A 13453-nucleotide genomic window follows, 5' to 3' on the forward strand; every position below is an offset into this window, starting at 1 on the left:
CGAAACAATAAAAAATTGTTTAAATTTTAATCTTTATAGTGTTTTATCTATAGTGTCTATATCTATAGTGTTTTATCTTTATAGTGTTGTATATAAGGTTTTGTTTTGCTTTGTAAATTTATTTTGAGAGGGATCGAGCATGAGTGGGGGAGAGGAGCAGAAGGAGAGGGGAAAGAGAGAATCCCAAGCAGGCTCCATGCTCAGCACAAAACCTGACACAGGGCTCAATCCCATGACCATGAGATCATGACCTGAGTTCAGGTCAAGAGTCCAGCACTTAACCAACTGAACCACCCAGACACCCCAAGGTTTTAATTTTAAATAATGTTTATTTTCAAACTCAAATGTTTATAAAATTTGGAAAATTATAAAAGAAAATGCCCATAAATACCACCACTCCCTTAAAATCTAGGCATCTTCCCTCTGGAATATAATCTTGATCAGAGGGCTTTTTATCTAAGGGCAACCAAATATCATCGCTGTAACACCAGGATGAAAAAAGAAGAGTCACATTTTTGCCATGGGACAAATTCCCAGCCACTAATTCACATCTGTGTTTTTAAGGCTCTTGAGCTTTGCCTTAAATTTACCTCTGGATGCCTCAATTTCCTCACTTAAAATGAAGAGTATCCTTCGTCCACCCAGACTACATCTACAGACTGTAAATGAAAAAGGCATCTGTCAAAAGTTCTGAGGGAATAGAATGTTCTAGAAAAATAATCATCCCAGTAATACTTGTATGTATTCAGTGTGGAGGGTTTGAAGGGATTATGGTTCAAAGACTCAACAAGAGGAAGCATTTTTTCCTAAGGGTGGATTGAGGATTTCCTGCCAACCACTTTACCTAACAATTTTGATATTAATAAAGAGGAGAACAGAGACACACAGAGACTGTAAAGCCAGGTAGCCCTGGGCTCCAACGGGGCTGTTCCTTCAACAAAGCCAAAACAGAAATCCCCATCCAGCAGGACTCGGCTCTAGTTCCCAGAGCCATTCACGTTTTGGTTCAAAGCTGGCCGATGAGAGCCAAACATGGATATCCTTGTTTGCTTTGTAAATGGAAATTTGAAATGAAGTTTCAGATGCTGGTTGACACCCAAGAGGATGTAATTAGAATAAGGGGCTTTCTGGTTTGCAGATATGAAAGATATGATCTATCTCTCTGAAATCAAATTATTAAGTAATAAGAGAGATGAGAGGTTTGGCTTTCAGTCTTCAAAGCAAAATCATGACCTGCAATTTTCTTAATTGATTTTTTGCTGAAAATTACTAAGGCCAAGGTAGGGAGAGAAGGAGCAACCTACGGGCTGGAGAAACAGGATGATGAAGAGGAAGAGGAACTCAGTGGGAGGGGTAATCTTCTGTGTCAGGTGTATCCCCCTTCTATTTCCATCTCATTTTAATCTATAATGGGTCTAGATTGCAGTCTGGGGACAATTTGGGGCATCTCACACATGTGTCTCCCTTCCTCGTGCCCTTTAGGGGAGGAAGAAGTGTTACTGGGGGCATCTGGGTGCAAGTCAGAGGCCATGTTGAAATATGCATGCTGGGCATAATTAGAGGAGTATACAAACTCTGGATCTAGCCTGTACTTCACATGACTACGCTGAGATTGTGTTTTTGATTCCTAAAGCCTCTTTGCTAATTAAAGCCATTTCGCCGGGGAACTTTTAGCTCTTTACTTCTAAAATGGTCCTGAGGATTTCATGTCTCGTGGTAATTCCTGATTTGTTTATTCATCAAATAGAAGAGTTGTCTTAACTACAGAAGGTGCCCTTAAGGATTTCTTAACCTCAATTTATTCATATTCTTTCTCTCTCTCTCTCTCTCTCTCTCTCTCACACACACACACACACACACCCTCTGAAGTGACAGTGTGGTATATTACAGCAAGAGCTTTAGAGACAGCCACCCATGAGTTCTGGTTTCAGCTCTGCCATTTGCTAACTTAGCATCATTGAACAAGCTTTACCTCCTTCATCTTCATTTTCCTCATCGATAAAATGGGACTTGTGAGGATTAAATGGAATTCTCTATATACAATGCTAGGCATAGTGCTTGCAGTTATAGACAATTTATTAGTAGTAGCTAGTATTAATAATAAGTCATCATTAGCATCATCAAAATCCAACCTCAGAAAATCCACACTGAGTTAAAAACTCCAAGCCCAGGTACTTTAGGTGGGATATGAACCTAGCAAAGTATTCTGTGTTCATGTTGTCTTTTCTCTTCTCTGTGTTGGACTAGGAAAAGGTGATACAGGTTCTGCCTTCTGTAGAAGCACAAACAGGATGAACCTCACTGGGGTCAAATACCACCTGTGACTTTTCTCAGAATGTATATGCTTTCCCATCTCTCCCTCTCCCTCTCCCCCCCCTCCCCACACACACACACGTGTCTTGTGTTACTAAAAACCAGTATCTTTGTGGGAAAGTGGAAAATACGTCCTCTACTTTTTTATTGATACCCTTCTGTGAATTCAGTTCCATCACATCTGATGCCCCCCTTGGATTTTACCCAAAGAGAGAAATGATCACAGAGGGAATTGAATTAGCTCAAATGTTCCCTTAGGGTTCCCCCCCCCCCACCCCCCAGCATCTTGTTTAAAGCTGCAAAAGCAATTCAAGAGTCCGTTGTAACTCTGCTCTGAGCCAGAAGGCTCCCAGTCTTTTCGGCATGAGCACCACCTAGCCCAGAGGTTGGGGCTGTGGTGGGGGTGTACTTTGTGAGGGGGCTGAGTACCATCCTGTGAATCAGCCCCCACCCTACTGCCAGCTGTTCCTCGGTTAACCATAGTCTGTGGATGTATAGAAATCTCTTTTGCATCTGTGTTTCTCAGCCACTGCTCTCTTGTGGGAATAATAAGTTCCATATGTGTAGTTTCCCACTCTTCCCCAAAATAAAGTAATGCTTCTTCTTGTTTCTCCTAAAAGTGCCCCTTTCTGATTACCAGAAGCTGCCTAACAAGTGTTCTCCTTCCTCACTGCCTCATGATTTGTAGACTTAGATTGTGTGCCTTCCCAGCATTCTTCCTGGACCTGAATAGTGTCTAATTTTCTGCAGCTCTGCATTCTCTTAACATCAGAAAGAACAGAGATAAAATTACAATTCTAGTACCTTCTAGCACTTTCTAGCTATATGTCCATTGGCAAGGTTATCTAAACCTTGAGGCTAGTAATGCTTACACCATAGGGTGGTTGGAGCTTTAAAGAGATGATGCTGTGTCTATTCCGTTGAGTGGGGTGGAGGGGTGGGTAGGGTCTAAAGCCGGTTTAAGAAAGCCAAGTAGGGTTAAAATGAGCCAGTTTGGGAAATGATTACTGAAGAATCAGTAAATCTGGGTTCAGGGATCGTGTTATAGGAAAAATCTGTATCTTTTAGATATAGGAGTTACTTTCAGGAAGTTGAGAATCTTGGGGAGGGGGATGGTAATGGCAAAAATGGCACTGCCTTCCATCCCCCACCCCTTCCCCCCACACACACCTCATCAAGTGGAGTGGGGGGAGGAACCTCAGCACTACTTACGGTGACTTTTTTCTTTTGTTGCTTAATTAAAATGAATGTCCCTTCTCTCTTAAGTGACAGTCCTCTGAAGCCAAACTGTCTTCCAGTTGCTTTACATCTGTTTTTAAGGTATTCACTGCCTTGGTTTTAATAGTGAATGAGCTGGATGATTATATTTATCTCATCCTACACACACATCCCCAAAACCGCAAAACTGATCCCCTCACTGGTCAGTAGTGCTGGAGAGTAAGCTGTGTTCTACTCCCGTGAGCGTGACTGGGATTTCTTTTCTGCGCTCTCCTGGTTTCTACTGCTGGTCTGAAAGCTGCCCCCTTGTTCTGCCCACTCACAGGGCCTGAGGAAATGTCCGTACTGATTCTCTTTCTTAGCGGGCATTCCTCTCTGTGGTAAAGGTCAGCAGCGTTGCCACACTTGAGACTGACCGTGCTTTCCGTCTTCAGGATCCCTTATAAATCTTCTCAGAGTTTTTATTCTCACCCCTCAAACACCCAGGAGCCAGAGTTTCTCCTCACCAGTCTGTACCTGGAGAGGCACCTGGGTTCCATACCACTGATTTCTCTAAGCCCTGGCTTAGCACTCCTGCCACCCTGCACGTAAGCCTCTGCACCAGCCTTTCCTTCCCACGCACGCTAACTCTGTAGGGTCATTCATTGCTTCATGTGAGCTTGGAATGTCATTCCTGTAAAATGGGCCTGATGGTGGCCTGAAGCAAGCCTCCCCCGTCCGAGAACTGAGCCTAGAACCGTGTGTGACTCTCGCCTGGCACCTGGGAGCATCAGACTGCAGGTCTCACGTGCATACACTCCCCCAGCTTCACCAGGGGCTGCTTGCCGACTCCCATCTTCATTAAATTAATCTCCTGCCTTTTCTCCTAGACATTCCAGAAGCATTAGTTGGTTTTGCCATTGTAGTGTCTGAAGAGAAAATATTTAGTCCCAGGTCAAAAACCTTGGCTGCAAGTTCCTACTAAAAAGCCAGGCGTCGTTATTAAATTGTCACAAAGTTAGCCGTGATATTCGAGGAAGTGATGAAATGGCTATAAATGATGTAAGCTTTGCAGAGGGCAAGTGTGTCCGCAACTTCTGACATCTGGAGGAGAGAGTGAGGAGCGGCCGCTTCGGCCGGCTCCCCCTGGCCAGCCCAGAAAGCCCAATTAGGACTGCTTTGAAAGGGGTGTGATTGTACTTGGTGATGTGGATGCTGCTCTTCGGGGAACCGTCCAGATGGCTACCACCCCCGCCCTTCTGAGCCGGAGAGACCCCTCCTGTGAACTGAATCCCTGGTTTCCATGCCCCTCGATTGCTCTTCCAGACCCTCTTCCCGTGAGTGGAGCTGGGCTCCAGGCCCTATTAGCGGGACTGTGGTCTCTGGGCAAAGCTATCACAGCTTCCCTGGAGAACAGTGGTGTCTGCAAGATGTCCATTTGCTTAACAGGTCGGAGAGGCCTCTCGTAAATTTCAGAGCAACAGGAACCCAGCAGCTTTGAAATTCCAGCTATGGATGGGCTCAGTATGAGGTCTGTTCTGAAAACTGGAGCATTTGGTTTTCCGATCAGCCCTGAGTACTAATCAGGCTCGGGGCCTGGAGGCAAACACAGGGTCCAGAGCCCTGGGGAGTGCAGCCAGCTGGGTCTCCCCTCTGCCTGGACTTCTGGGGGGCCCTCCTTGGAGTTGCTTGTCAGCCTTCACTGCCTTCCTTTCTTAAGTGGGAGGTTTTCTACATTTTAAGTATCTAGGCCTTTCCTTCCTTCTCTTGATATTTCTTTGAGTTTTCAGAAAGAAGAGAAAGAAAAATTAAGAGGGTACGGTGCAAGAGAGTGGAGGAAGGTAGAGAAAGGAGGAGGGGAGAGAGAAAGATAAGGAGGAAGGGAAAAAGAGAGACTCATTCTCTGGGATGATGCTGGGAATTTGGAGGTTTCCTAGTAAAGCTCATTTTTACTTAAATTACTGAGCAAATCTTCCACCTATTGCTGACTACCCTGCCTAGTTTGGAGAGGTGATCTATGAACACCACCAGCGCACAGTCAGAAAGTGGTAAGCCCTCTTCTCCCCTCCCCAACCTCCCACAGACTCCCTTTCCTTCTGAACCTTGGGGAAGCTTTGAACATCAGTAGGAACAGTCTTGTCTGTCTGGCCTGACCGTGCTGCAGTATTGGGGTTTTCCCTGCCGATTCTGGCAGTATCTGAGGCAATCATCTTTAGAAGCCCTGGAACGTGGTGTGCCTTGGTGGCCAGTCAAGTATCCGACTTCAGCTCCCGTCATGATCTCGCGGTTTGTGAGCCCGAGCCCTGCGTCAGGCACAGAACCTGTTTCAGATTCTATGTCTCCCTCTCTCTCTCTCTGCCCCTCCCCTGCACTCACTCTGTCTCTGTCTCTCTCTCTCTCAAAACTTAATAAACATTAAAAAAATAAATAAAAAATCTTTCGAAGCCCTGGAACAAGAACAGTCACTGCCCCTCACCGTGGCTTCACACTTTGCATGTGCCTTTTAGGCACATGAGCCCCGGAGGACCACACATCACCCCTAGGGCCAGACGTGCCCAGTGCCTGCCTCCATTCTGTGGCTGGCTCGCACCAAGATGGCTCCGTGAAAGCTCAGGGCTACAGTGTGGCTCACCCTTGGGGACCATTGTTTGATTCTCTTCTCAAGTGCAGGTCATGTCCCCCGAAGCTGCCAAGAGTACACTAGAAACAGGACCTGCCCTACGCATTACACACATTGAACTTCTTGGGGTCAGGGACCAGGACTTCACCCTGTGCACATTCTTGGACTAAATGCTCACTTTTAAGATGTTTGTGATTATATCAAGGGGAAAAAATGCAAGTAACAGAAGGAAACCGTAATTTTACATGAGTGCACATGTGCACTGTGTACTGACGTAGTTCTCTAAGCGGTGGATAAAAATGGGTTTTATTCTCTAAGGTGCTTTTGTTTAATTTTATGTTGGCATTTACAAAAGGGTTTCTACAGTGATGTATCGCTTTTATGATCAGGAAAAAGGTTTTAAAAATAAACATTGTTGGGGCGCCTGGGTGGCGCAGTCGGTTGGGCGTCCAACTTCAGCCAGGTCACGATCTCGCGGTCCGTGAGTTCGAGCCCCGCGTCAGGCTCTGGGCTGATGGCTCAGAGCCTGGAGCCTGTTTCCGATTCTGTGTCTCCCTCTCTCTCTGCCCCTCCCCCGTTCATGCTCTGTCTCTCTCTGTCCCAAAAAATAAATAAATGTTGAAAAAAAAAAAAAAAATTTTAAAAAAAATAAATAAATAAACATTGTTTGGGCCGCCCGGGTGGCTCAGTCGGTTAAGCGTCTGACTTCGGATCAGGTCACGATCTTGCGGTTTACGAGTTTGAACCTGCGTCGGGCTCTACAAACATTTTTTCAAAAATAAATAAACAAACAAATAAACATCATTTTAATGATCTGGCATTGTTTAGGTGACTGGCATCGAGCTCCCTTGGCACCTCACTGCCTTGGGCCAAGTCAGGAAGTGGGATTATGGAAGGCCAGGGCCCGGGTTCTACATCAGACTCCTATCCTCATCCTGGTCTCTGACCGCAGACAACAAAACCAGTGTGCGTTAGCTGCCATCCCCATGACGGTGGCAGGGAGCTTCCTCATTGCCTGGGCTTTGGCTTCTTAGTGAGCTGGGTGACCCAGGGAGGGTTTACACTGGCGGATGCCTCTGTATGGTCTCCAGGAAATCCAGGAGGATATTGTCCACGGTAACACATAAAATCCTCTTGAAAAGGGGGCGTCTGGGTGGCTCAGTCAGTTGAGCGTCCGACTTCAGCTCAGGTCATGATCTCACGGTCTGTGGGTTCGAGCCCCGCGTCGGGCTCTGTGCTCACAGCTCAGAGCCTGGAGCCTGCTTCTGATCCTGTGTCTCCCTCTCTCTCTGCCCCTCCCCCGCTCTCACTTTGTCTCACTCTGTCTCTCAAAAATAAATAAAGGTAAAAAAAAAAATTTTTTTTTTAAATCCTCTTCAAGGGCAGCCACAAATAAAAGTTGCTCTGTGACCATAGACTCGGGCAAAGCTGAGCCTGTCCTGCATGTGCAAAACAAGTGCATTTACATCTACTGGCCCATGTGCACCCTTGCATAGACTGTGCTAGGAGACATAGGGCTCCATTTGCCACTCAGCTTCAGCACATACATGTGTCCTAATGTGTGTCATGTACTAACCAGATACAAACTTCTTTGCTCTTTTCCACCCCATCTTATTTTTCTTTGTCCTCATCTCTCCTTCCCTTTCGCACTGCCCGTCTCGGTCTCCCTCGGTTCCTCTCTTTCCCCCCTCTCCTCCCCTTCTCTGCCTCTGTCTGTCTCTCTCACACACACACGCCTTTCCCATTTTCATTCCCTTTTTATGGTATCTATTTTTATAAAGATTCCTTGAGTCATTTATGAGATGAGGCAAAATATCCATAAATACAGGCTGAATGAGATCATGGCATTGGGTCTCCTCCTTACCAATCAGTTTTGGAGAGTAGTTCTCCCAAAGACAGATCCAGAGTTCTTCTGGTAGTTTGTATCTATTGACCTGACACTTTGCTACAAAGACTGTTAGCAGATCTCGAGTTTTAGTGTCATTTATATTTTGAAGAGCTGACAGATGACCAGCTCCAAAAAGGGTCCCTTTCAAGACCCCTGATGTATCATGTGTGATACAAGCTTGTGTCTCAGCCTGTGCCTAGCAGAATCACCTGAAGGGCACAGGTACTCTCTATCAATTCTATCCCAGTAAACCTGACTTTTGAAAAAAATCACCCAGAGAGCTTGTCACACAGATTCCTGGGCACCATCCCCAAGACCCTAATTCAGTATGTCTAGGGTGTGGACTGTGAAGTTGGCTTTCTGATGAACTCCAGGGGATGTAAAGCTGCTGGTCCACAGACCACGTATGAAGAGCCCAACTCTGAGCCCTGACGGGGGACTCCCACTAGCCACTTGGAGGTAGTCTTCTAAATGGCCTTTTGTGGAGCTTATCAAAAGCCTTTTTCAGGGTCTACATCAAATTAGATTCACTAGCCCTTCATCATTCTGTATTTGCTCCTCGACAAGTTTGGTGAACACAGAGAAGCCAGTTATGAGAACCGCAGCAGATCTTTCCAGCCTCAACATCCCAGTGTCCACTGTCAGCCAGTGACCAAGCCCGTTCATCGACTACCCAGGCCTGGGACTCATAGGTAACTGTAACCAGCAGAGGCACTTGGAGCACATGTCCTGGAGACGGCTGCTAGACAGGGACAGCAAGACTGGCCAGCAGCTCTGGGTCGACATCTCCACCTGGCTCTGGGCATCTCTGCCTGTCCTCACACGTGAAAGTACATAAGGACGCTTGGACTTTTAGTTACACTACGCTGGATTTATGGCAGCAGGGAGAGATTATATACAATAATGGTCTTACCGCATATGGAGGTTCTTTAGCATCTTGGGACTATCAGTGATCATGACAGAAGAGCAGCAGCTGAATGATATGTACCAGACGATTGGTTGAGTACAGTACTGAGCAACTTTTGCCTAGTTCAGCCCTCAGAGCCACCCAGGAAGCAGGTGGACTCCCCATGGCAGAAGCAGGCTAAAAAAGCTCAAGTAGTCCTTCATCCAGGTGGCAGGGGCAGGATTTGAACCCCTCTCTGCTTAAGCCCATGCTCATAGCCACTAAGCATTCTCTCACCTTCTGCATCAAGGAATCTTGAGTTTTCACCCTCTGCTTTTTCTAGTAGAATTATGAGATTTCCAAATATGATACTTCTGGAAGCAATTCCTGGAGAGATAGCAATGTGGTTTTAATATTTAGTGGTAGTCTAAAACCCCACAATAAGAAATGGACTGCCTTTTCTCAAAGAGCAAGAGTTCTAAGAACATGTTTTTGCCAAAATAGATAGATAGATAGATAGATAGATAGATAGATAGATAGATAGATAGATAAGTGGGAAGGGCACCTGGGTGGCTCAGTCAGTTAAGTGTCTGACTCTTGACTTTGGCTCAGGTCATGATCTTGTGGTTCGTGAGATTGAGCCCTGCATCAGGGTCTGTGAGAGCCTGCTTGAGATTCTCTCCCTCCCTCCCTCCCTCTGCCCCTCCCCTGCTCACCCACACACTCTCTCTCTCTAAATATATATATATATGTATATGTATATATATATACACACACATATATACATATATATACATATATATATACATATACATATATATATATATATATATGTATATGTATATATATATAAAAGTGAGGAAGACTCACTCCCCAAAACACAAACATAAGAGGACCTTTTGAAAGAAGCAGTGGCAACTGCATCTATCATGCCATTGTAAACTAGCTACCTACTGTTCTCAAGTGTTATTTGGACAAAACAGGGCTATTGGAGTCTAATAAAGTAAGCCATAGTGAGGCCCTTAGGGTGGTCAGTGGCTGGCTGTTTTTATTCCTATCTGAAAGCCAAGGAAGGAAAACCCTGAGAGGTTTGATGACACCCCAAGCTCTTATGAGTTATAGGTGCGAGAGCTGCAATGGGGACCCATCCCTGCCCCCCACTCCACTGCCTTTCCCGCCCACTCCCAGCTTTTCCAGTACTGTCTGTGCTGCTCCCAGATGGATTTCTGGGCTTTAAGTCCTCTTCGTGGCAGCATCCCTCCCAATCACCCTGCCCCAGAGAAGCTCTTGCTACCATTTTTATGTATAGCTTTCCCAGACTTCTTTGGATCTAAATTTCTGTTTATTTAAGTAGAATCCTATACAGACCACATTGGAAATGTACCTAATTTCACTTACAATAATATGTCATGAACACCTTTTTGTATCATGAACCGTTCTTCCTCAGCATCAATTTAATGGTTATTTAGAACTCCTCTGTAACTATGTTCTGGTTTCTTGTCTTTAAAACAGAGTTTCATGAAGCCTATCTTAAGAGAATGATCACAGTCACTTTACAAAAGTAAAATTAGGTCACGCAGGTAATAGGTTTTAAACGCGCTGGTAGCTAAAACTGCTCTGGTATCTCTGAATAGCACTGAATCTTTTGGAGAGATTGTTTTGTTTTCTACGAAGATAAGTAAATAATAAAGCCCTGCTGGAAAGCACATGACACAGATGTCTCTGGTCCTGGACTAGTTGTTAGAAAGTGAAGGAGAGCTGACCAGGAAATGCTGGTAGGGACCCGAAATCCCAGCCATCAGGGTTCCTCTGCAACTTGATCGGTGAGGTAGGGACCTGTGGGTGTGTCTGGCTAATCCGGATCTGAGCCAAATGTCTTTTCTTTCCCCAGCAGACCCGCCTGTGGCCGCAGCTGTGGTGTCCCATTTTAATGACTGCCCAGATTCCCACAGTCAGTTCTGCTTCCATGGAACCTGCAGATTTTTGGTGCAGGAAGACAAGCCAGCATGTGTGTAAGTGTTCCCTGGTATCCTGGGGTCCTGGGGCTGGAGGCGTCCCAGCAACCAATTAAAGGGACATTAATTTCCATAAGGCATGCCTGAGACCCCTGAGGCTGGGCATGTTGGAGGATTGGAAAACAGGCTGAGGGACACCTGCTTCAAACCCAGCTGGCTGGTGCGCCTGGGTGGTTCAGCGGGTTCAGTGGGTTAAGCGTCCGACTCTTGCTTTCAGCTCAGGTCATGATCTCAGGGTTTGTGGGATCGAGCCCCGAGCTGGGCTCTGCGCTGACAGTGTGGAGCCTGCTTGGGATTCTCTCTCTCCCTCGTCCTCTCTCTCTCTCTCTGCCCCTCCCCCCCCTCAATAAATAAATAAATATTTTTTAAAAATAATAAAACAGGTTAAACATTCAGGTTCCAGGGCCCTCGCCCAAGCCACTGAGGCATAACTGCTAGGGGTCGGAGCCTGGAAATCTGCATTTTCAACAAGCACCTCAGGTCACTCTTGGGTTCAGCAAAATCTGAAAATTCCTGGATTCAAGTTTAATTCACCAGTTAGAATTTGTGGAGGGCAAAGCACTGGGTTGGATCCCTCCGAGTAGCAAGTCTCCAAAAAGAGGTCTTTGCCCTCCAGCATCTTTACAGCACAGCTAATAAAATAAGCTGGAAGTGCCTGCAAACGGTTAGTGTACATAAGTGGTAACAGAACAAAGAACAGCTTGGAAATAAAGATGCCTGCCAGGGCACGGTGGTTTCCACACCAGGGAGAGCATGAGCCCCCTGGGGCTTCTGAAAGTATGGCTGAGCCCCACCCCAACCCACTGAATCGTAATCTCTAAGAATGGGACCCCGGGAGTCACGTTAGTTAAGAGCCACCAGGGATCGCCGTGGTCAGCCAGGCTGGACAGAAAGGCACTTTGGGAGAAACTCCCCGGAGCAGGTGTTAGGGTTTGCCTAGTGGGGAGAGCAGAGAGGTTATTCCAGACCCGGAGTGTTGAAGGACCTGCTGTTATAGGCTACCTTTTGTGGCTACAGCAGGAGGAGACAAGACTGGAGACAAATTGGAGGCCAGAGCCTATTGGAAGTGAGCCTTCCTTCTCTAGGCAGTGGGAGCCATGTTGGTTTTAAAAAGGGATGTTTTAAGAAAATCTGTGCAGGGGCACCTGGGTGGCTCGGTCAGTTAAGCATCCGACTTCGGCTCAGGTCATGATCTCATGGTCCGTGAGTTTGAGCCCCGTGTTGGGCTCTGTGCTGTCAGCTCTGAGCCTGGAGCCTGTTTCAGATTCTGTGTCTCCCTCTCTCTCTGCCCCTCCCCTGTTCATGCTCTGTCTCTCTCTGTCTCAAAAATAAATAAAAACGTTAAAAAAAAAATCTGTGCATAGTAGAATACTATTAGGTGGCCCCCTACTCACCCTTGGCACTATTGACATTTGGGGCTGGATAAGTCTTTGCTGTTGGAGTTCTCCTGTTAGCATCCCTGGCCTCTTAATAGCACCGGTAAGTAAATGTGAACAAAAGCTGGCATTTATTGAGCTTTTGCTTCATGCCAGACTTCCAGGCATTCACCATATGTTAACTCATGTAATCCTCATAAAGACTCCATGAGTTAGGCACAGAGAGGTTGTGCCCAGGTCACATAGCAGAGCTCACGTTCAGACTCAGATAATCTGGCTCCTGAAGCTGAGTTCTTAACTATGATGCTAAGGGTATCTGATGCTTTAGCCCAGGAGATATTGTGGGTCCAGAGAGCTGCCACGGTAAAGTGGTGGGCTGGACGTTACTCTTCCTGAGATGCAGCTGTATGAACATGGACAGGCCCCTCAGGTGGCTCTGAGCCTCACCTGGAGAAGCATGCCAGCTACCTTCCTCCAGACAGGACTGTGGGAGGCCCCCAGGTCTTGTCCCCAGGGCTTGAGCCCTCCCTACCCTGTAAATGCAAAGCACAGTGATGATGACAGTCAATCATTATTCATGATCATTTTTATTCAAATACACATAGGGGGCCCTGAGGGACTTTTTGTTAGTAGCCAAGTCATTGTGGAAAAACACTAGCCCTGAAGGGAAGTTTTACCTCTGGCCCAGACATCAGGAAGCCCCCCAATGCAGCAGGCAGAAGGCATTTGACCCTCCAGCAGTGCCCAGTTGCACCCGTCTAGAGGTGGGGAGGATCCTCTTTGAAGAAAGAGGGCAAATCTTTGCCGAGTTCTGACCAAACGTGTGTCAGTTTAGTTTTCCTTCCTTGGGTGCCTTCCCCACCAGATGAGAGGCTGGTATAAACTTTTCGAGAGTGGACAACCTCAAGCCTGGGTCATCAGATGAGTCAAAACAACAACCTCATCTGTGGCTGAGACCCCCAGCAGCTGGCGGAAGCCCTCTGAAAGCAGGGGAGAGGCAAGTGCTTTTCTTAGCCTCTTCGGTCTGTGCCCCAAGCCCCGCTCTTGGCTCAGGTAGGTGACTGTCCATCACACTTACACACCATTGCATTTTGATAATCAGGATGACCGGCTGTCCCTCCCCCATCCACATTATAAATATTTCTATTAATAATCAGC

At 46.5% G+C, this 13453-nt stretch overlaps 1 protein-coding gene across 4 annotated transcripts in view; it reads left to right on the forward strand.

Annotated features, from left to right (window-relative positions):
• The window catches only part of TGFA (transforming growth factor alpha), a 116352-nt gene that overhangs the window by 77205 nt on the left and 25694 nt on the right, over window positions 1-13453 (forward strand). For 2 of the 4 annotated variants that reach the window (XM_060658562.3, XM_060658545.3), the window contains exon 3: window positions 10796-10916. In XM_060658562.3, coding sequence (XP_060514545.2) covers window positions 10796-10916 — 121 coding nt within the window. The remainder of the gene's footprint in view (window positions 1-10795; window positions 10917-13453) is intronic. The other 2 variants (XM_060658582.3, XM_060658553.3) reach the window with 1 other exon arrangement.

This window comes from Panthera onca, chromosome A3 (genome assembly GCF_046562875.1).
Source record: "Panthera onca isolate mPanOnc1 chromosome A3, mPanOnc1 haplotype 2, whole genome shotgun sequence".
In the NCBI taxonomy this organism is placed as follows: domain Eukaryota; kingdom Metazoa; phylum Chordata; class Mammalia; order Carnivora; family Felidae; genus Panthera; species Panthera onca.